We start from the raw sequence: 23004 nt of genomic DNA, 5'->3' as shown, positions 1-23004 counted from the left end.
ATTAAATAGGTGTGTAATACATATTTGTGGTTGAATGAATAGAATATTCTGAAGTCCCAACTTTTCCTGAATCCATATCAATATATTCTACTTAGCACTTCTGTTGTGACAACAGATGATCTTCCAGTGGTTGAATTTAACCAAGCTGTGCTGACTTTTCTCAGGCATATGAAAGATCAGAATAAGAAGGTGGCCAACCTCAAGCACAATCAACAGTTGGAAAAGAAGAAGAATGCTCAGTTACTGGAAGAAGTCCGCAGGCGAGAGGATAGCATGGCTGACAACTCACAACACATGCAGGTGAGCCCAGGCTTCTCCTCTCGATCCCTAAAGAATTGGAGCTTGACTCTATCTAAATGCATACACTACTGTGGGAAAATGTGCCCAGAAAGGGTGGACTCGCCTTTGCTCTGAAGCCAGCACTAACAATGAACTCCCAGGGAACATAGCAGGTCTTTTGTAGTGGAGGGCATCGTGTTCAAAATGGTGACCAGACAGAGCTGATTGGGATGGAGCTCACTAATGCTTCACAGATTCTCTTGGTTCCTATACCTTACCTTAAAAGTGAAGGGCTGCGTTTATATCAATATATTTGGCAAGAAGCTTAAAACATAGAACTGTCTTCCTTTTAGAATTATATTGAAGTTGCTTTGGTTTCAGTAGAAGGGAAGTGTGTGTATATTATCACAGAAGGTATTTGGGAATGTGCATTGAGTTGATCTCAGACAGTTTACAAAACTGGTTTTGTTTTGCTTAATACTCTGAGGCTCTGAGATAGATCATTATTCTGTCTTCTCTGTGGAATAAAGTTATCACTCAATGGATGGCTCTCAGAAACCAATGGACCAACTGAAAACACCAATTTTTCCTCATTAACCGTTCCTTTTTTTGGCAAAAGGAGCTCTCTCCATGTGCTCAATAAAACATTCAAGCTAAAACAGAGCATTTGCTTTGAAGTTCCTTTATTTGTTCCAGTGTGCCTTTAAATAGAGCAGTTCAAGTTCAAGTTGGCCGAAGTTCCTTTTAAATTTTGCTTATTAATTAGTGTCTTTCTCCAGTTATATATTAGGTTTCCTCCTTGGAGATAGAAAAAGTTAGATAATTTCAATATGTACTTGTAGTTCATCTTTTTAATTGAAGAAAAGAGAAATAAATTATTCCAGAGTAGGGAATACAAGGAAATGCCTTGCACAGAGCATGGCATGTGGGGGTTACTTTGTCAGTATTAGTGTCCTCTTCTCTGTGTCCTGGAGCTGCCTTAATGTTGTCAGTCAAGCCTCTGCATCGATGCTTGCTTTGGATAGCACAATGTTAGAATCAGCTCTTTTGCTCAGTCCTGGGATCACCTTAGTTAACAGGGACTGGTGGCTTATTTAAATCCACAGCTTCCTCGATGCTTTTGGTGAGTTATATCCGAGAGTCCTAGGTCTTAGTTTCCCTATCAGCCCTATAAGATGTTAGATTGGAGCCTATAGACTGAGATAATAGTTAATTTAAATTAGTAGAACATTTTATTGCCTTATCAGGCATATATTCTCATGTATTCCTCACAAAAACATTGGTGATTTTACATTGGGAAAACTAGTCTCAGAAAAGTAATGACATCCTAGAAATGGACCTGATTCCAGGTCTTCTATCTTCAAAAAACTAATAACTGAGAGAATAACAATAGTAGGTACTATTTATTAAACTTTTCAATATGCTGAGTACTGTGCTATTTACTTTATACTGGCTATTTAATTCTTATGTCAACTGTGTTAGTCAGGACTCACAGTTAACAAGTGACAGGAACACAACTCAATCTGAACTAAGCAAAATAGGGCACTGTTGGCTCAATGAACTGAAAAGGCTGGGTGTAGACTTCAGACATGACTGCATTTAGATACTCCAATTATGGCATCAGGAATCCATCCTCATGCTACGCACAGGTGTCTGCCACTTTCTGCTGTCTCCATCCTCAGGAGAGCTGTCAACTATGATGCCAACAACGGCCCCCAGCAGCCAACTTAGGTTCTGTGAGTGCAGTCACCCCAGGGGAAGGAGTTTCTTAGCAGTTCTAGGAAAAATTCAAAGGCTAATGAAATGCATGAATTGGCCAGGCCAGGATCAAGTCATGTGATAACCTGAAACCTGAGGACAGGGGTTAGGTTCACCTGAAACCCATAAGCTGAGAGTGGGGATAGGTGATTTCCCATAAGAAAAAAAGTTCTGTTACCAGAAGGGGTGCTGGGCAGGTAGAACTATCCCCCCCACACACACACACAACAGTGTCATCTGGGATAGATTATGGATATGATGAGAGTCCTGGAGAATTAAGAGGGGGGCAAGGAAACGTTGGAGTGGCAGAGAGTCTTCACGGAGCAAGAGGGATTGGAGCTGAATGAATCAACAAGGGGGAGATAGAGTGGTAAGGAAGGTCCTCTGGGCAAGGGAACTGTCAGCAAAGGTGCAGAGATTGCACAGACAAGATACAGTCAGGGCACAAAACACAACAGACCAATTGATGGTTGTGACAGTGAGGTAAGTGGAGCCGGAATGCCTGGGAGTCATTCCAAGATTCAGATTTTACTATGACTAGTTTCCTCATCTGTATAATGGGAATAATAAATGTATCTACTCTAGAGTTGTGGGGATTAGAGTGTCACTGTATCTAAAAAATTTAGGCTTATACTTGGTACAAGCTATGTTCATTGTAAGTATTAATGGTTAATGATTACTTGTTATTTTAACAAGGAAAAAGTAAAAGAAACTTTAAAAAATTGTCTGTGATATACATGAGTATTTATACAGTTCTACTCTGAAATGCATTAGCATCAGTTTGTCTTTTCTATATTTAGTAATTTTTTTCTTTCCTAAGGACACATCCAGTTATGGAAATTAATGTCTTGTTTTGACCCATGAACTTTTGTATAGCAATATTTTCATAAGGGGCTTTGGTAACTACCTCATAGACCTATTCATAAAAGATAGCATGATCTGGAATCGCTTAGCTGCATTCCTGACCACCCCAAATAAAGGATCGCATTTGAAATGCAATAAAAAGTAATCACGATTAATTTTGATGAAAATGTTTCTGGTTGAGGTTAATAGAGAGTGAAACTCCCACTTTCCTGGGTTGTGAAGCAGATGTACTTAGATGCAGCAATTACTGCCTTGTGAAGGCTGAACTTTCCTTTCTGGGGCCCTTGATTTTTTAATACTGCTGTTGTTTTAAGTGCTTCCTGTGTATAAGTTAGCCTTTTAAGCTCTTTATGCTTCAGTCACCTGGGATCTGGTATCGTTGGTTGGTTGGTTGATTGGTTGACTAGTTGGTGGTTGTGTTATCGGCACCTACAAAATCTGGGGTTTTTTCCTACACCAGTATTTTGTAATGGTTGGACACCCTGACTTCATGACACCAAACAACCAATTAGATATCACATCCAGAAAAATCTCAGGTAGAGTATTTTTGCAACAATAATGGCTTTTGGATCATATTCCTAAGAAAGATTGAAGAGATTCAACTAGTTAGTATGAAAAGTAGAAACAAAGGATTGGGGGAGTGCACTCTACCCATAAAGAAAACATCGTAAAGGGGCAGGTACAGTCATTACATCTGTCAAAAGAGACAAGGTTTGGAGAAATGGTTCTCTGTTATAAGAAAAACAATAACATCAACATAATGAGACATTACAGCTGAAGTGGCATGACTGTATGGATGTAATAGAGAATGGTGGGGACTGTAGGCAGTCAAGAGTCCATGATCATCGGCCCTGGCCGGTTGGCTCACTGGTAGAGCGTTGGCCTGCCGTGCAGGAGTCCCGGATTCGATTCCCGGCCAGGGCACACAGGAGAAGTGCCCATCTGCTTCTACACCCCTCCCCCTCTCCTTCCTCTCTATCTCTTCCCCTCTCATAGCCAAGGCTCCATTGGAACAAAGTAGGCCCAGGCTCTGAGGATGGCTCTGTGGCCTCTGCCTCAGGCACTAGAATGGCTCTGGTTGCAACAGAACAATGCCCCAGATGGGCAGAGCATCGCCCCCTGGTGGGCATGCCAGGTGGATCCCGGTCAGGCGCATGTGGGTGTCTGTCTGACTGCCTCCTCCTTTCCAACTTCAGAAAAATACAAAAAAAAAAAAAAAAAAAAGAGTCCATGATCATCAAAAGGGGTAGAGACCACTAAGTTTTGGCTGAATATTGTACCTAAAAGTGGGCTTAGGGTCAAGGGACTTTCTGATTGCCATAAAATGTGACTCTTCATGTGAAATCTATGGATTTTAAAAAGTTGTTTCAATGTTAAACACTCCGTGGATCCAGTGAAGCACATGTGCACATAACTTGACCACTGGTTTGTAGCCCCTGTTGCGCAGCCTGACACTCTGTTCCTACTGGGGTCACGTGCTTATGAGAAGAAGAATGCACCCGAGCCGGCTCAACTTGACCCATCAGAGAGATAGGGCATTTTAGTGTTTGTCCCAACTTCTTTTTTCATTTGAAACACCTTGAATTATTATTTCTCAGAGGAAATGCCCACAATTTATAGGAACAGAGAGTGTTCTAACTTCTTAAATAATTTTTGGTGCAAGATGGGGAAGATAAGGAGCCATGGGGATGAACTGTCCAGTATTCAAAGCCTGGCCCTTATTATTGTTAGCTCAGCACTAACCACTTGCATAAGGCAGGGAAACTCTGCCCCTGACCTTTTCCACCTGTAGGTGGGGATTACAATTTGTACCTCCCTGAATGGGTCAAGTAAGATGGAGTTTATGAAAGAGCCTAGCACAGTAGCTGACCTACATGAGGTTCAGTTACTAGTTTTCTCCCAGAGAGTCTGCTAAGGAGCTCCGAACCATAGAAGACAGTGCCCATTGGAAGTGTCGCCCAACAAATCCTTGGTAAATATTTTATGGTGATGAGTAATGCAGATCTAGAGCACACACCAACAACTGAAAGTCAAAAGATCCCAATAAAGCATTAAAAACCATTTTGGGCAATAAGGAGGAAAAATTGAAACATTTTTCAATTTTATGTTGAATTATGTGTGAAAAGGAGATGTGAAAGATTGTGATTTTCATGTATAATTTCATAGACCTCTTCCTCTGGACACAGATTATGGAGCATGATATTTATGTCTGTCTTCAGGGCTTTGGGCTTCTTTGTATCCCCTTAGAGTCCACGTGGACATTTTTTAGCAAGGTGTCTTTTCGGAGATTCACACAACATCGTCATTTCCAGACAGGATGCATTTTTTTCCTTCCAACCTCTTGCTATTTCTCGCTGAGTAAATATGCCAATTTGAAATCCCAGTGGGCATCTTTGTAGATTTTGGCTGCATTTTTTCCTGTGCAGCTTATCAAGTTAATGAACTAACATTCTAAGAAGTGCACAAGGCAATATTTTATGCTTTTTTTCCTGTGGTATGTCTGCAGAATTCTCTTCAATTTATTGCCTGAAAACTAAAGTCTGTTCTTATGTGCTTCCGTTTCCAAATTATAGGTTCCTAGGGAACTGTAAAGTTTCTTCTCTGCTAGTGGTTAAACCCAAGTGTGATCAGTTTGAAAAGCAAATGAATGTTCCCATTTATTCTTGTTCTTTTAGTAGACTTCTAACAAATAAAAAATTCTAAGAAGACATTTTTATTTTTTTGTGCAACTCTGAACATCCATAGAATTTTTCCAGGGGGACTTCCTTTACTTTGTTTCTTCATTTAAAGTGGAAATCAGCTAACAGGAAGTGTTACAAGCAACATAAACCTTACAAATGTGTAGCTTTCAGCAAAACATTAAGGAGTTCCCAAGCTTTGTTAAGTCGTTCTTTGCAGAAGGACGGACACTGATGTTTTAAGAAGCAATTTTTAAGCCTTAATATCTGTATGTTCCTTTCTCCAAGTCACTGAGTTACCTTCTCTTTCAATTCCATAAGCTTCAAATTGTTACACTAAGGTGATCTATGTTCATGTGTTATGGTACACTTCTAAGTACTGCCATTAGAAGAAACCTGACCAGCAGAGTTAAGAGATTCATCATTGTCAAAGCACGTTTATTTAGTTCCTAGTTTTTCATGGCTGTTCGGTAGGCAGGGTGTGGAGTGATTTAGTGAAGATTTAGATTTTCAGCCATCTTGTTCAACATATGGAAAGATGAGAAACCAGTATAACACCAGTTAAAAAGAAAAAAACCCACACTTGTTTAAATTTTCATTAGAATTTGGTATGATCTTTTTAACACAGTGAGGTGTTTTGTTTGTCTTGTGATCTTCTACCTTGATGAGTAAAGATCGGGGCATATCATTACGCTGTGGGTGAATTGCATGGTGTTGAAATATGGACTGAGCAGCACCCAACATTTCCAGACTCTGTTCATAGTTTTAGATGACAAAAAGTACTCCAGTATTTGCAAGTTTGCAGAGGACACAAAACATTGGTGAGCAGGACTGAGGGTCAATACAGAAGTGCTTTCTACCCTTGGGGATGTATTTTGACATGTGCTTTTCTTTCACACTGTAATCCCCATGAGACCAAAACAACTTTTGTTGTAGCAGGTCTCTATAGGCAGTCTCAGAAAATCTTATTTGACAATCAGTTTCTAGTAGCCTTGAGTTGAAGTCGTTACTCTTTGTAGTAATTGATAGACTGTCAGCGGGGACAAGCCATCCTGTGCAATATATTTTGGAATGAACCATTTCTTAGCAATGGTCCAATAAACCAAGTAAAATTGAGTAAATAAAACAGTTGTATGTGGAGATTTTCTTCTTTCCTCCCAATAAAGCATTACTTGTTTTTCCAAATGTGCAGCAACTGGCATATTTCTTCTGAGAAACGTCTTCTGCTTTTTCCTTAAGATTTGTGACCTAATCTTCCACTTTATACAGCCCCTCTGCACAAACACAGTACATTTCTATGGAAAGAGAGGTTCGCCCTTAATCAAGTGTTGCCTAATCTCCCTACTAAATTACCCCCTGGAGACAGAACAGAGTTCATTATTCTTTTCTGAAGGGTTTTCAGGTTTCACTCCATTAGTGGCTCTTCAGCGGTCCTCAGTAAAGGGAATGTTTGTTTGTCAAAGGCTGAGGATCCCGAAGAATGAAATGCAACATATTTAGCCAATGAAATCACTGTTATTATGGGAGCAGAGTTGTAAATGCTCTGGAATGACAAAGCTTGAGGAAGTGGGGGCTGCAGAAGAAGTCTTGGTGGAATGGTAGGGAGGGTAATCTCATCCTCATTTTGAGAGAGGTCACTAGGGAGGTCAGACTATTTTTTAAATGTTATCCTATTTTGTGCCCTTTGGTCCCTGCACTGTAAATTGATGAGGGAAAGGCGGCATGTGCCCTACTGTGATCTCCAGTGAGAATGAGAAGCAGACACAGGCGTACTGAAGGACTGAGTGAGCTTCAGCTTCAGGGAGAGAGGGAGTGGGCTTGCTCTGTAAAATCTGCTTTTCCTCTCTTTACCTTTAACTTTCTCTTACCTCCAGGCTTATTCTCAGGGAGATTTGAGCTATAGACCAGAAACATCATTTTTATATGTTTATTTAAGATCACTGCTGATGATCAGGTTAGTCAACAGTAACAATAATAATGCATCTCAAGCCAGAGCTCTGTGTGCTTTACAAAGTGCTTCTAGGGGGCGATCTCCATGTGGGATCCTCCCACTGACCTTGAGTATCTGGTGGGTTAAGTTTGTACATTACCTTTTTATAGATGAGGGAAATGAGCCTCAGTTGTTCAGTTGTTCAGCCTCAGGAGTCCTACTGGCCTCCGGCGTATCAATCACCTGAGCCCACCATAGTCTAATAGAAGGCAATCGCAAACATATAATCCAAAGCCTATTTATCACAATCTGCCTAGGCCTGTATTTCACACTACTACAAGCCACTGAATACTACGAAACTTCTTTCACCATCTCCGATGGTGTTTATGGTTCTACATTCTTTATAGCCACCGGATTCCACGGACTGCACGTAATTATTGGCTCTACGTTCTTAATTGTATGCTTATTACGACAACTAAAATTCCACTTCACATCAACTCATCATTTCGGATTTGAAGCCGCAGCCTGATATTGACATTTCGTTGATGTAGTTTGACTATTCCTGTATGTTTCTATTTACTGATGAGGTTCATACTCTTTTAGTATTAACTAGTACAACTGACTTCCAATCAGTTAGATTCGGTAACAACTCCGAAAAAGAGTAATAAACGTACTAATCTCTATTTTCATTAACACCCTTCTAGCTACTCTCTTAGTAATTATCGCATTCTGACTCCCCCAAACCAATACTTATGCAGAAAAATCTAGCCCATATGAATGTGGGTTTGACCCTATAGGATCCGCACGACTACCCTTCTCTATAAAATTCTTCCTAGTAGCCATCACTTTCCTATTATTTGATCTAGAAATTGCCCTCCTTCTACCCCTCCCATGAGCCACTCAAACTAACAACCTCCCCACCATACTCATTATATCCCTATTTCTTATTTCCCTATTAGCTATTAGTCTGGCCTACGAGTGATCTCAAGAAGGATTAGAATGAGCCGAATAATAATAGTTAGTTTAAAACAAAACAAGTGATTTCGACTCACTAAACTATGGTCTTATCCATAACTATTAAATGTCCTTGACCTATATAAACACAATATTAGCCTTTACAATTTCCCTAATCGGCCTACTAATATACCGCTCCCACATAATATCCTCACTACTATGTTTAGAGGGCATAATACTATCACTATTTGTAATAATTGCCATAACTATTCTAAACTCTCATCTAACCCTCGCTAGCATATTACCTATTATTCTTCTAGTGTTTGCTGCCTGCGAAGCAGCTCTAGGTCTATCCCTGCTAGTTATAGTATCTAACACTTATGGCGTTGACCACGTACAAAACCTAAATTTATTACAATGCTAAAAATTATTATACCAACAGTTATACTCATCCCCCTCACATGATTATCCAAAAATAACATAATATGAATTAACACAACAGTTTACAGCCTGTTAATTAGTCTACTATGCTTGCCCCTAATTAATCAATTCAGTGACAATACCCTAAACTTATCCCTAATATTCTTCTCCGACTCCCTATCAATACCCCTTCTTCTCTTGACAACATGACTCCTGCAATCATGTGACTTACTTGCAATCATGGGTCTCAATAAAAGCAAAGCTTTGAGGAAGCACCAAGGCTTTTGGACACTGAAGAAAATGCTTTCCCAGGCAAAGAAGTTATGTGTAGAAAGCCACTGAGAAATGTGCTTGGGAGTATCAGTATGTTCTTGTATTCTACTTGAACCAATTGCATGTACAGTTGTAACCTTCAAAGTAGGTACAATGATGGCATTACCGAAGAACTCATGCGTTGAGGGCAAGGGGACTGAAAGAAGAAAATAATTCTGACAGCACACCTTATAATTTTTTCAAAGGTAGAATTTACATAATAACAACACGTGAGACTTCTAATCCCTAGGGGGCAATTGTGTTCAACATGCATCAGAAGAGCAAGCCCACTTAAACCAGCTCTTCCTGGCCAGGGTAATTATGGCAGTTTACCCAGAGATATGACTACTAGAGGTTAGTCGGCAGCCACCTGCAAATCACAGTGCATGTCACTCTGACATCAATAACTTCTTTCTAATAGATGCTGGTAGCACATTGCTACCCAAGGTGGAGACCTGGGCATGGTTAATTTTTTTAAATGTTAACTTTGAGTTATGGCTTGTCCAAAGCATTGCTAAACTATATATTCAGACACTCCAGATTAAGGAAATGACAATCAATGATAGGGGCAATGATTTAGATAGAAGTCTTGTGGAAGAAAAATGCAACTATGAAATCTGTTTCTAGTCACTTAATAGTCTCTTCTGTAATACACACTTGAGAAGCTGGTAATTTGAATTTATGATACTTTTAATTTCTTCTCTGCTATTACACTTTCCCTCTGCATTTTACTTATTTATGTTGTTTGGAAAGACTCTGCAAGGTTAAGTAATCATAAGTTCTTCTTCCTAGAAAAGACAAGCCCCTTGTTTGGCTGATGGGGAAAGTAGGGCCCAGCAAAGGTAAATAATCCTTGTCCAAGGCCCCAGAGGGCATCACTGGTAGAGGGAAGATCAGGTTCTGGGCCTTTTGCATCCTTGTCCAGACCTGTCTGTGCAGCCCACTGGTTCCATAAGATATGTCTGCCTTCAGTAGGACTTTAATCTTTAACCTTCAATCCCAAAGGTTGAGCCTGTATCCTCAGTGCTGGACATTGGATTGACCCTCTAAGATGACATAAATTATGCCTTCACAATAAGATAAGCTTTATGCTTATTTTATAAACATGATATTCTATTATCTCCTATGTCTTTAAAGTTAGAGTCACTAAAGAAGGGGCCAATCTGTGGTGGAGTAAATTGCTGTGAGAATAGAGTATGAAGCTTAGGACTCTGTAGACAACAAAGAAAAATTAGTTTAAGTTATTTTTATCTTTGCCATTTTTCCTCCTCCATAAAGAGATATCACTCATAAAGAGACTCAGGAAGTCTCTTGTCATGGAAAACAAGTGTGGGTTGCTTAGACAATTCAACGATAAGAATAATAGCTGCTACTTTTTATTGGGCAATGTAGTAGGCCAAGGGTAAATGTCTTTGGTTGAGTTCCCTGGGAAATTGATAATAAGATTAACATGCAGGAGGTTATTGGGAGTGCTCTCGGGAAGGGAGAGCTGCAGGATTGGGCATGGGAGAAGTTGAACTGTGATGCTTCAACAAAGGCCTCAGCAGTTCCCATCAGTTGCTCTGGAGTCGGGGTGGCCATTTAGAAGGAGTTGACCACAAATAGGATGAGAGGGCTAGACCTTGAACCACCTATCAACAAGTCGGTCAATGTGGGCAACCCCTCAGGAGGGCATCACTTTGGGCAGGGCAGCTGTCAAGGAGAGTACATCCTGGCATCTGGGAATGAGTGTCTCCATTCTGAAGAAGAACGTGGGCAGTGCATCACTGCGTCTATTGTGAATATCCAGTATGTCCCACTGTCCCCTGTGATGCCCATGGCAGACACACACAGCGGATTTCAGGACTCCTGCCCATCCACCTTCATATTTCTTTTCAATAAAGAAGCTATTAAGAAGTCAATCCTAGTGGCCAAGTTGCTCTGTACACACATTGACTTGTTTAATCTTTCCAGCAAACTAATAAGGTTGCTACTAGCTATGAAAACAGTTTATAAGTGGGAAGATTGAGACTTGGTGATGTTAAACAAGAAAAAGAGCTGATTTTCTTTTCAAGTCTCAGTTACTAGTGGGGCACTCTTCTCTCTCCCACACAGAATGTTTTCTTCATGTACTTTAGATTATCCATAGTAACTATAGCAACAGTGAGGATGATGGGCGGGCTACTTCAAAAACATGGAGAAATCAGGTGGCATAAATTTGGGTGGGTAAGGTAACTTTGGGTGGATTTTATGTGGTTAGTGGATATGCATCTTTTAACTAATGGGATAGAATGAAATGCTTCTTAAGGGTTTGTAAGGTTCTTCCTTCAGTTCAGCAAATAGTCTCACTGATGTTTTTTTGATGACTCTTTGTGTACCAGACAGAGTGCTATCTGCTGGGACTTAACAACCAATAAGACAAACTTCTTTACCTTTGAATAGCTCATTATCTTTTCTTCCAACTAAAGTGTCCTTCCCAGAGATCTGATTTGCAGCAACTTCTGTAAGCAAAATGCTCATTCCTGGGCTGCCCCTTGCTCTGGGATGGAAGACCTTTTGAAAGAGGTAACAATAATACATGTCGGCAGCTGAAACCTTGGCTCCAATGAGCCAGAGCAGAAGCTTCCAGAAGGCCTTCTGAACCACAACTGTGCGGTGGAGCTAGAAGTGTCTGAGTGGGTGAGGCATGAAGGTATCAAGGGAGTTAAGGATCTGGGTTCTATTCTAGGCTCAGTCACTAGTGAGCTGTGTGACTTTGCATGATTTTTTTTTCTCTTTGAGCCTATTTTCTTACCTACAAAATATAGGCTTTTATGGGGTGAGGCCTTTTTTAACTCTCAGATCCTGGGCTCCTGAAGAATGCACAGGTGTGATGATTTCAAAAAGCATCTGAGAGGGCAGCTCATGGGCCAGTGGGGGGTGCTGCAGCCTGTACAGAGCAGTCATGTGAGTGGCAGGGGCATCCTCTAGCTGGGAATCCAGGAAACTCAGGGAAATTGGTCTTCTTACGAACCAGCCCTGTAATACATTATCTGACTCTAAATATAATATATTCTAGACATTCTTTCTGTACTCCATGTAAAGTGGAAAGTCTACCATCTTAGAAAGACTGATACTGTGCACTAAAACATTGTGTTTTCTTTCTTTAGAGTAGTTGGTTATAATAATACAGCCACCAATTGTTATTTTTTGGGTATAAGATAAAGACTAGAACTGTGATAGTCTGGACATGAGATATACAATGTAGGAACTCCTCAGAATTGAACCACCTGGGTTACAGACTTATTTCTCAAGGGCAGGAGCACTATTGTTTTAATATGTCACTATGTCAATAAGGGCTGTTTTCCCCCCTGGACTCTGGGTCATATTGACTGTAGGAAAACAGAAGAGACTAATTTGACAAAAACGGGCTTGATATTATCTAGGTTCACATTTCCCAAAGCATGTTTATCAGTGTGAAATTCTGTTAAATACTGTTAGAAAAAAAGGGTTTCATTTGTCAAATGTCTTTGAAAAACAATTCGCAGTCTGTCGTCTTAGAGGATTGCCATGCATATGAACATATTAAAGTATTAAAGACTCTGACAAGTCCTGCAGTCAAGAGAACTGCTTAATGTTCTTTTATCCAAAATTTCTCCAGGTCATTTGACAAAAGAAGTCTTTCTTTTTTTTTTTCCCCTGGAACATCTATTAACATGACAGAGAATTAGTATTTTATGGAACTTGGGTAAATGCTGATCTAAGCAAGTCACAGTGCTGGTAACAGATATGCTCTTTGATTAGTTTGAGGTTGAACAAACTCTGCAATGATCCCTTTTCTTAAGCACACTATTACAATATCTTTGCTGACTCAGAATTCACCTGGGCATCTTGCAATGGCTTCGCACCTGCTACTTGATTAAGAAACAGTACTGGCCCTGGCCGGTTGGCTCAGCGGTAGAGCGTCGGCCTGGCGTGTGGGGAACCCGGGTTCGATTCCCGGCCAGGGCACATAGGAGAAGCGCCCATTTGCTTCTCCACCCCCCCTCCTTCCTCTCTGTCTCTCTCTTCCCCTCCCGTAGCCAAAGCTCCATTGGAGCAAAGATGGCCCAGGCGCTGGGGATGGCTCCTTGGCCTCTGCCCCAGGCGCTAGAGTGGCTCTGGTCATGGCAGAGCGATGCCCCGGAGGGGCAGAGCATCACCCCCTGGTGGGCAGAGCATCGCCCCTGGTGGGTGTGCCGGGTGGATCCCGGTCGGGCGCACGCGGGAGTCTGTCTATCTCTCCCCGTTTCCAGCTTCAGAAAAAAAAAAAAAGAAACAGTATTGTCAGAATGATGGCCAAGAAATTCTACTTCTGATATACTTTTTAAAAACTGCACCTCATTAAAAAAAAAGTCAATGTGAAGCGTGAAGCAAACTTGAAAGGTGTTTATGACAGGCATAGTAGTATTGCCGTCTGTCACTCTTGAGGCTGAGGTCTGCATTGACTTCTGATTATAAGCTCACATTATGCTATGCCCCAAATCCAAATTGAATGATGAATGTGTCGGAGGAAGATGTGGAAATTATTCTAGGCTTAAAATATAAACTAGAGTTTTTTAAGGTGCCCATTGTTACTTCTCACATAGGTGCAGTTTCGCCTCCCCCGCTGAAGCAGTTCACTGGCCCCATGGATTTTAGTGCTGTAGGTTCCAGTGTTGCTGTCAAAATCAATTCTACGGGTTGAAAATGAAGTACAGAGCGTCCCTGTGTCATTACTAGCAGGCTTGTTTTTATTTTGGTTGTGCTTTTTTGGCTGTGAAAGGATCTTTATGAGAAATTAGAAAACCGCAAATTTGAAAATGTTAACAGTTAAACAATAAAATGTATGTCTCCTGGTTGCCCGAGTCTGATCATAAAAGGGCCTATAATTTCTGAATGAACTGCACCTCTCTTAACCTGGCTTAATGATGACTTTACCCTTTTACTCATCTTACAAGGTTATTTCCCCCCTTACTCTAAATGGGCAATTAAGACCATACCAGACTGTGGCGTGGTTCACCTGGATACAGTTTCACTTCACAGGAATTACCACGTGGACATTAGAGCCCAACATTTGAGACCAGGGTAGTAGTTATAGGAACTATGAGATCTGGTGGTGGGAGAGCCCTCTTTTCAGTTGTAACAGATTTTGTCATGTTTTCGATGTTTAAAGTTTGTTTTCCCCCTTATAAACATAAGGTTACATCTCTATTTTAAATGGTTAGGAAATAAAAGTTTTGTTCATATATTCATTCATTCCTCAGCCATTTGTGTCAGGCTCTGTCCTGACCTTTTGTGTTTCTCAGACTGGAGTCTTGCTTCCCCTTTACACTGTCTGATGAGCAGACAAAACCATGAACCCATAATCATAATATAAGACATACTAGGAGTTTGGGGAATACAGCCCAAAGGAAACAGTGTGTCTGTAGGTTGGACTAGGCAGCGGTGTAAGTTCAGAAGGTTAACATTCTAAGCAAAGGCAGCCTGAGTTTTTCTACCCAAGGCAGCTACTGCAGCTTTGTTGGGGTTTCTCGTAAATGTTTCCAGGCTGAGGGCTGGGCTCCATCTGGTCTGATGAGCATGTTCTTCCATCATTTCTGAGTCAGGAAATATCACTGTGTATACCAGATACCAGCTACCTTGATTATAGTGCCACCTACTATTTCTCAAAGAGAAAGTTCAGAAACTTTTTTTTTTAAATTATTCATTTTAGAGAGGAGAGGGAGAGACAGAGGAGAGACAGAGAGAGAGAAGGGGGGAGGAGCTGGAAGCATCAACTCCCATATGTGCCTTGACCAGGCAAGCCCAGGGTTTCGAACCGGCGACCTCAGCATTTCCAGGTCGATGCTTTATCCACTGCGCCACCACAGGTCAGGCTAAAGTTCAGAAACTGTCTTCCGGTTTCCATATATATGATATAAACATGGTAGGGTATAGATAAAATAGTCAAGATGTCTACTTATGATGTTTACTTTGTCAATTAGTTACATCTAAAATCACATGACTTTTGTGCCACTTTGTATTTAATGGTACAATCTCACTCAAACTCTCTGCAGGCACCTCTACCTGAGAGTCAGTGATCCTACCCTGGAGGGACTTTTCCAGCATCTGGTACTGTCTCCCCAGTCTAGTTCTCTTCACCTCTGAGTGGGCTGACCCCAGTATTTTGGGAATTTATGGGTGAGCCACTCATTGAAGTCTTACTCAAAGCCACTGACATCCATTCACACAACATTAAAAGGGCTTGTTTTAGAACTTTTTGGTCAGTGTAAATATTTTTTTAATTTCTTTATCATGCATAGTTGTAACTGCTTTTTTCAGGTGTGTTTTTACCACATTGGTTAAGATCATGGGCTCCCAGGTTGTGATGGGTTGTTAAATTTCGACTCTCAGGTGACGACAGTACCTACCTCCTGATGCTGTGGTCATTTAGATAACAGCATCCAGCAGAGTAAGTGTTGGCTGGTGCTGTGATGAGGCCAATATGGGTGTTGATAATGTTGTGTTGCTGGTCAGTATTTATATCTGTGATGACTCCTCAGAGACCGGCCCATTGCCTGCAGTACCCTGGGTGACTGGCCCTGTTGTTCTTTGGGAACTTCCTCTCTGTCCACTGTCCCCATCACTGACTGCTCCAGCACACCCACCTCCATGTCTGTCCTGCCCTTGGATCCTGCAATTTACTTTCTCTTCCCTTGACTAGAATGTTCTTTCTTCAGATACGTGTGTAACTTACTTCCTCACTTATGCAGATAGATCTCTGCTCAAATGTTTCCTCCTCAGATCAGCTTTCTGTGAGTGCTCTATTAATTATTGTTGTCGTTCTTCCTGTCCCAACCTTACTTGCTTTTTATCATGCATATCCGGCCTAAAAATAATGATGTACAGTTATCTGAGTACTTGCTTCCCGGCCGTCATCCCCATAAGCACGTGGGACTTCATCCATCTCCCTCACTATAGTGAGGGACTCTCTTTTGTATCCGGAACAAGGTTGGCCTATGGTAGGCAGTCAATCAATATTTTTAAGTAACTAAACAAATGAATTATTATAAGGAAGCAGAATGGAAAACAAGCTCTCCTAGTGCTTATGTGTGTTGGGAGCAGCAGCCTGGCACAGAGCAGAAAGGGACTGGGGAGCTGTGTCCTGGAGGAGAGCATGCGCACTGCGCACGCGGATGCACATCGCGGCTGGGGCTGGGAGGGAGCAGCAGGCTGTGTGCTCTGACTGGCACCATGGTGACCTCCTTGGAAGTGAGGCTCTGTGCCTTACTCTACTCTGTCATTTCGGAACCAGTAGGTTAATAAGATAGTAATAATTTATTAACTAATAACAAATGTGGGAATAAATGAACAGTTGAATAATCCTATAGACTAACCAATAATAGATTTTGTCACAAGGTTGTTGGAACAGTGTTTTCCTGCAGGAATTCTTATTGGCACTTGAAGATGCCCATCTCTAGGGGGTACTGCCCTGGTTGTTTTGCCTTTCTCGTCTGAGCTGCAGGGGTGTTGTGCTCATTGGAAGCTGCTTGGAGTGGCTGTCAGGAGAGCAGGGAGGGTAGCTTGATGAGGGGCCCGGGGAAACTGTATTCCCACCCTGCCCTCATAGTGACTGCCTCGTGTGGCAGGCACCCTGTATGCACAGTCAAGAAACACAGTCTACAGATGGGAAACATCTGGATAGAGGTGGCAAAGTGAGCAGCAGACCATTTGAGCAGGTTTTTCTTTGTATTTCAGTTCTCCAACAAAGCCAGACTTTTGTGAGTGTTTAGGGCTTTGACTTGAGAACTGCTATATGTGCAAAGATTTTTCTCATTAGCAAAGAGTTGATTTGGTTTAATTGGCAGATGGGTGGAGTCACTGAGTCATCCATAACAGTGTGGTGGGCACCTGCTGGGTGCTGGTGCCATGTAGGGAACACCAAGCCTATATACCCATGATGAATACATCACTGCCAACATCTTAAACAGTCTAATGTTAGACAATTATATTTTCAAATGAATGTTTCCCTTCTTACCCATCACCTGGTGGAACTTGTGTATATTTCCCAGCATGGCAGCTGGTGCTCCAAAGCTTTCTGGCACTCTTCTTGCCTTTAAAAAGCCACACAGAAGACCTTACCCCTCCATAATCACAACACATTCTTTCCTAAAACCAGCATTTCCTATTTTGATCATCAACTGTCTTCCCCAGATGTAGTTCTAGAATACATGCGGCTATAAAATGATGCTGCTGGCATGATATTTTGTCACAAAAACTGTGCCCAGACTCTGGTGATGGTTCCAAAGGCAGACTTTCCCAACGTGTCTTGGACAAAAGACTGCCTCTTTGGCAAGACCAGCAGCCTTCATGGTGACTACTTAGAATAGTGATGAGGTTCCTGCAGATGGCAATGTGATGGCATAGTTTGTAAATTTAACTTTTTTTTCAGACCACACTATTTTATTTTAAAATGAAGCAAGACAGTTTTTAGGCATCATATAAAAAATACACTGACTGGGTTTCCAACTTTTCAAATGACTGCTTCTATACCATGAAAGACTCAGAGTCATTTACAACCACATACAAACTTGATGTTGCCAAAGTTATGTTAACATTGTGGATGACAGCAACTACTTGGAGGCCTAAGTTATCCAGGAAATTCCCTGGAGTTTTTCTTCATTTTCCTTCTTTATCTAGAGTTGGTGTTGCTTCTTTCCCATTTCCCATATCATAGGGGAGGTTGTATATCAATGGCGACCACCTTTAATTTTTTAACCTGGAGTTATATAGGAATGGACTCCATTCCCTCCTCCTCTGGTTTACAGCTGTGTGATGTTGACATCTCTTCATCTTGCTGCACCTCAGTTTTCTCGTTTTTAAAACAGGGATAAAAGGACTACCTACTGCAGAAGTTTGTGTGAGTCAATGACATCTTACTATAAAGTCATTACCACAGTTCTTGCGCATGGGATGTGCTCCAGAAATGATACACACCAATACTTTGCTTTCACCATCTGTACTGTAGGTAGCATCGGCCAAATAGTCATTTTCCAACATGACTGTTGAGGCCACTGCCAATGTTAGATGTTCTCTCAATTTTAGGTTAAAATTCTCAATTTGGCGGGGAAGGGCTATACAATATTAAAGATTGGTGTGCCTCTTCTGGTACTCTAACATTGATTGGAAGAAAAATCTAAAACTTATGTCTTCATATACTTTATCCCAGCATCATACATTTTTAAAGTTTTTCTTACTGTATGACAGCAAGCTGTACCCTCATTGTTTGAGCATACATGCACAAACAATGCACTTACATATGTTAATTTCCAAATTGTTTCATTTTCTTGCCTTGAAACACCCTAACTTCCTTAATTTTGCTTACTGGTGTTAGATGACTATATTTTCTGCCTCTAAATTAAACACCCAAAGAATCTGGTGTGTAGGCACCAAAGTGGTAGCCTTTAATAAGCCACTGACTTCACACAGACAGATACTTAACACAGAAAGCCCTTTCTTCTTTGTGCTCAATTAGTGTCTGGCTTCACCTGGTCTGGTGAAGTGAGGCATGAGTAGGTTGAGCTAAATATGGTCCTGCGTACCTACGCATGGGAGGTGGGCTCAGGGATCCCGTAAATTGAGAGACAGGGCACCATCCATGGGCCAGAGGCCTCAGGAGCGAGGAGACTGTGGAGGAAATGGCAAGACTTCTGTGGCCAAGCAGTTTGCCTCCAGTTGGTTTGGGCCACAGCGCACCCTCCAAAAGGCTACTTGGTTGGTTTGATTGATGCCATGAGGCGTGGGATGGAGGCGGGGCCCCTGAAGAGTATTTATAATGTTCTGCCCATACAGGCGGCAGAGGCAGCCACAAAACCGAGCTAAACATAAATTTTAGCTTTGAAATAAATTTTAGAAACACTCTATATACTTACTTCTCTGTTGGACTAAGTACATGTGGCTATTATTATGTTTTCTTCTAATGGCTGAAGGATTTTGTTTGTCATCTTTATTGTTGCTGAAAGTTTGCAATTAAAATTTGACCCAGATAAACCCATGCTAACTACTTTGCTGACAAATTCAGATTCTTTTCCTTGGCTTTCTCTTCCCTTAGAGGGCAGTTTTTTCCCTTACCAGCCTGAAGGTTGTTGATTGTGGTCAGGCACTATTATTATTTTTTATTCTTAAGAGTAATTAAAAAGACCATTTTTGCTGGCTAGGTTCTTTTTCATGCTTCTCTGTCAAAAGGTATGTGGATCTCAAGTTAGGTTCCCTCATTCCAACTGGGTATTTATTGAAAAGAACTCCAAGGCGGCTCAGTCATCGGGACGATCTGTTACTTTCAGAAGGTTTTACCATATCTATGAGCAGAAAATGAGGAACTGGATAGTGGTTTTTTCTGAATGCTGAAAGTGTTCGGAATATATTTTAATGAGTACCAGGATGGGGAAGAAGGCTAGCTGGGAAATGAGGAGTGTGTGACATTGAAGGTAAGACCTGAAGGAGGAGCAGCAGCCAGCCACACAGAGTCAGGGGAACAAGGGAATGAGCATTGCAGGTCGAGGGAACAGAGTGTGCAAAGCTCCAGAGGTAAGAATAGGATTGGTTTGTCATAGAACAACAGTACACAGCATGTAGAACTATATATTAAGAAAAAATAATATCTATATCCTATGCTTGTTGTAAAGATTAAATTTTATGAAGTCAGCCCTAGCTAGATAGCTTAGTTGGTAGAGCATCGTCCTGATACACAAAAGTTGAAGGTTCAATCCCTGGTCAAGGCTCATACAGAAACATGATCTTTCTGTTTCTCTCTCTCTCTCTTTCTCTTTCCCTCTCCCTCTCTTTCTAAAAATCAATAAATAAATTTTTAAAAATTTGGTAAAGTCCATTAAGTACTCAGTTGCAGGCATATTCTAATAATAGAGATCAAATAATATCATTATTGCTTTCATCTGCTTTAAAGTACTTCTCTGAACATCGGCATTCTTAAAAGTACTATAAGAGACAAAAAGGAAAGGGCTTTTACATTTTTAGAGACTACTCCCCCAGGTTGCCCATCATCCAGGGTTTTCTCTTGTCTAGCTTTTTTTATGTGTACTCTGTCTTCAACTGATCTGCTTGATCCATGAATGAAACAAGTAAATGGAAGTTGGATATGAATATTTATTGCAAGGATGAGAACTTGCAGAACTAGGGGAAGAGACTGTGTGTTGCTCCATTTATAGAAATCCAGTTGATACTTCTTAGTTAAATTGTATTCAGAGGATGGGAGCCTAAAAAAAGCAGAAGGTTGTAGTAAGTGTAACACAAATACAGAGAACAGCTAAAACACATATACAATGAATGAATTCATAACAGCTTTTATCTATCGCTCATAAAAGGACCTAGAAGTTTCTAGTTACCCCAGAAGCTCCAAGAGATCCTGCTCAAACCAACTCAGATCCTCCCCCAAAATAACTGCTGGCTTGACTTCTGTGGTTACCTCTGGCATACTTTCCTTCGTGGTTTTCTTACCCAAGCGTGTATACCTACAAATTGTATATTAGGTTTGTCTACTTTTTAGTTTGGCTGTTTGAAAGCAAGCTTTAAAACTTTTACATTGGAAGAACTGGAATGAAATAGAAGTGGCCATGTAGGGAAGACCAAAAGTCAACAGAAAAAAAAAATATATGCAAAACTTGAACTCAACCTGGGTTAGTGGCAAGAGGTAGATTCTAGAAGAAATTGAGGAAGGAGGGGAGGGGCCTAGGAGGGGCTTCGCTGGTTCAGGGTCAGTTCCCAGGAGAGTCCCTTATGCTGTGTGAGGAAGTCCTGTCAGAGAGACCCTGGGACCTGCACAACAGGCCAGCAGCTCTGAGTTGTTTGTTTACACTAGTCTGAGTTCCTTCTTTGAAGAAGCCACAACGATTTCCCCTGGGCCCAAGTCTCAGGGGAGGGAGATCAACAACCCCTGAATAGAAATGCAGTCCTCCCTCTATAGCTAGTATGCTGGGGACTCATTCCAGAGCCTCTGGGGATACCCAAATTCAGGGTGTTCATGTCTCTGGTATAAAATGATATAGTATCTCCCAAATACATTAAATCATCTCTAGATTTTTAATAATACCCAACACGAGGTAAATGCTAGGTAAATAGTTGTTATGCTATATTGTTTAGAGGAAAATGACAAGAAAAAGTTGTATGTGTTCTGTACAAATGCAGCTATAGTAAAATTAACTACTTAGTACATAACAACAAAACATAACATTTCTTTTTTTTTTTTTTTTTTAACATTTCCTTTTAAATATTTTGATGCATGGTTTGTTGACTCCCTGGATGTGGGTCGTACAGATACCGAAAGTCACTAGTGGGAGCCTCCCTGAGCTGGCTGAGGAAGAGGGCCCAGGACCAGGAGCTGGGGAGGAAACGGCAAGTTAACTCTCCATCAGGAACAAAGGGACCGTGAGCCTCCCTGGGGTGGGTCATTCCCTATGATCTTTGAGAAGAGAAAGGAGTTGGGTGAGACAAGATTTAGTTCTAAGATGCTACTTTGAAATTGTGCTTATCTTTTTAACTTTCCTACTGTGTGCCCTTCAGAAAAACCATGCTCAGTCTCTTTGTAGTCATTAACATAAAACATGAGACAAATTGAAATAGAGTTTTGTTTCCTTTTAGAAGAACCAGGTAACTCTGGAGAACAGTTTAGGAACATGGCTCTGAAGGGCCCGGAGGGAGAGAAACTGGGAGCAGCAGAGCTTCTGGCGAGGCAAGTCCCCAAATGAGCTGACAGCAAAGAGAGGAGGGACAGGGATCCAACTGGGGACTGAATTGTCCTCCATTCTCTGGGGGTATATTGGGAGATCTGGATTTCAATTCTGGCATTGTTATTGTTAGTAAATACATAAAAATGATTTATATACCTGAAATTAATATGTTATATATCAGTGATACCAACACATCAAACAAACAAACAAACAAACAGAAGGATTGGGGACTTCCCTGGAGGCAGTTCCTCACTCGAGAACATGTTCTGAGCTTCTCTTGAGTGCCAGGCCCTGCACCAAGCATTGGGCCTACAGAGACCAGCAAGGTTACCAGAGCCCCATCGTGGGACTGCCAGGCCCTGCACCAAGCATTGGGCCTACAGAGACCAGCAAGGTTACCAGAGCCCCATCGTGGGACTGCCAGGCCCTGCACCAAGCATTGGGCCTACAGAGACCAGCAAGGTTACCAGAGCCCCATCGTGGGACTGCCAGGCCCTGCACCAAGCATTGGGCCTGCAGAGACCAGCAAGGTTACCAGAGCCCCATCGTGGGACTGCCAGGCCCTGCACCAAGCATTGGGCCTGCAGAGACCAGCAAGGTTACCAGAGCCCCATCGTGGGACTGCCAGGCCCTGCACCAAGCATTGGGCCTGCAGAGACCAACAAGGTTACCAGAGCCCCATCGTGGGACTGAGGTGAAACGGGAAGTTAACAGACTTGTAGAGCTGAGCCCTGTGGAGGAGGGGTCTGTGGAGGATCTGCCCTGGGAGGCCCATGGTGAGCTGTCTGACCTGCTGTCCGTGGGACAAGGTATGTTCACAGTGTAAAACTGGAGAATCAGGAGGAGTCTGTTTGTAAGAATAATTTTAATCCTTGATAAATTACATGAGATCCTTGTGTATCCTTCACTTTGTAGGGCTTTTTCTCTTCTGGTTTTTGTGAAATGCTTGATTAGGACAGCAGTTGTAATGAAGAAGCCAGAATCCTGATTCTTGGTTTGAATTCAGACACAGCTTTGTAGACCTTGAATTACCCTCAGAAAACAGATTTTTGTAAAACCCTTAAAAATTTTACTGTTCACTTCATTTTATTTTATCTCACGAGGCCTT

At 41.6% G+C, this 23004-nt stretch overlaps 1 protein-coding gene across 3 annotated transcripts in view; it reads left to right on the top strand.

The window, feature by feature from the left end:
* Positions 1 to 23004, top strand: part of ERC2 (ELKS/RAB6-interacting/CAST family member 2) — a 1061162-nt gene that overhangs the window by 611454 nt on the left and 426704 nt on the right. For all 3 annotated transcript variants that reach the window (XM_066351701.1, XM_066351699.1, XM_066351702.1), the window contains one exon: positions 165 to 300. In XM_066351701.1, coding sequence (XP_066207798.1) covers positions 165 to 300 — 136 coding nt within the window. The remainder of the gene's footprint in view (positions 1 to 164; positions 301 to 23004) is intronic.

This window comes from Saccopteryx leptura, chromosome 10 (genome assembly GCF_036850995.1).
Source record: "Saccopteryx leptura isolate mSacLep1 chromosome 10, mSacLep1_pri_phased_curated, whole genome shotgun sequence".
Lineage (NCBI taxonomy): Eukaryota > Metazoa > Chordata > Mammalia > Chiroptera > Emballonuridae > Saccopteryx > Saccopteryx leptura.
Note: the sequence above shows the minus strand (reverse complement) of the source record. Positions and strands in the feature narration are given on the sequence as shown.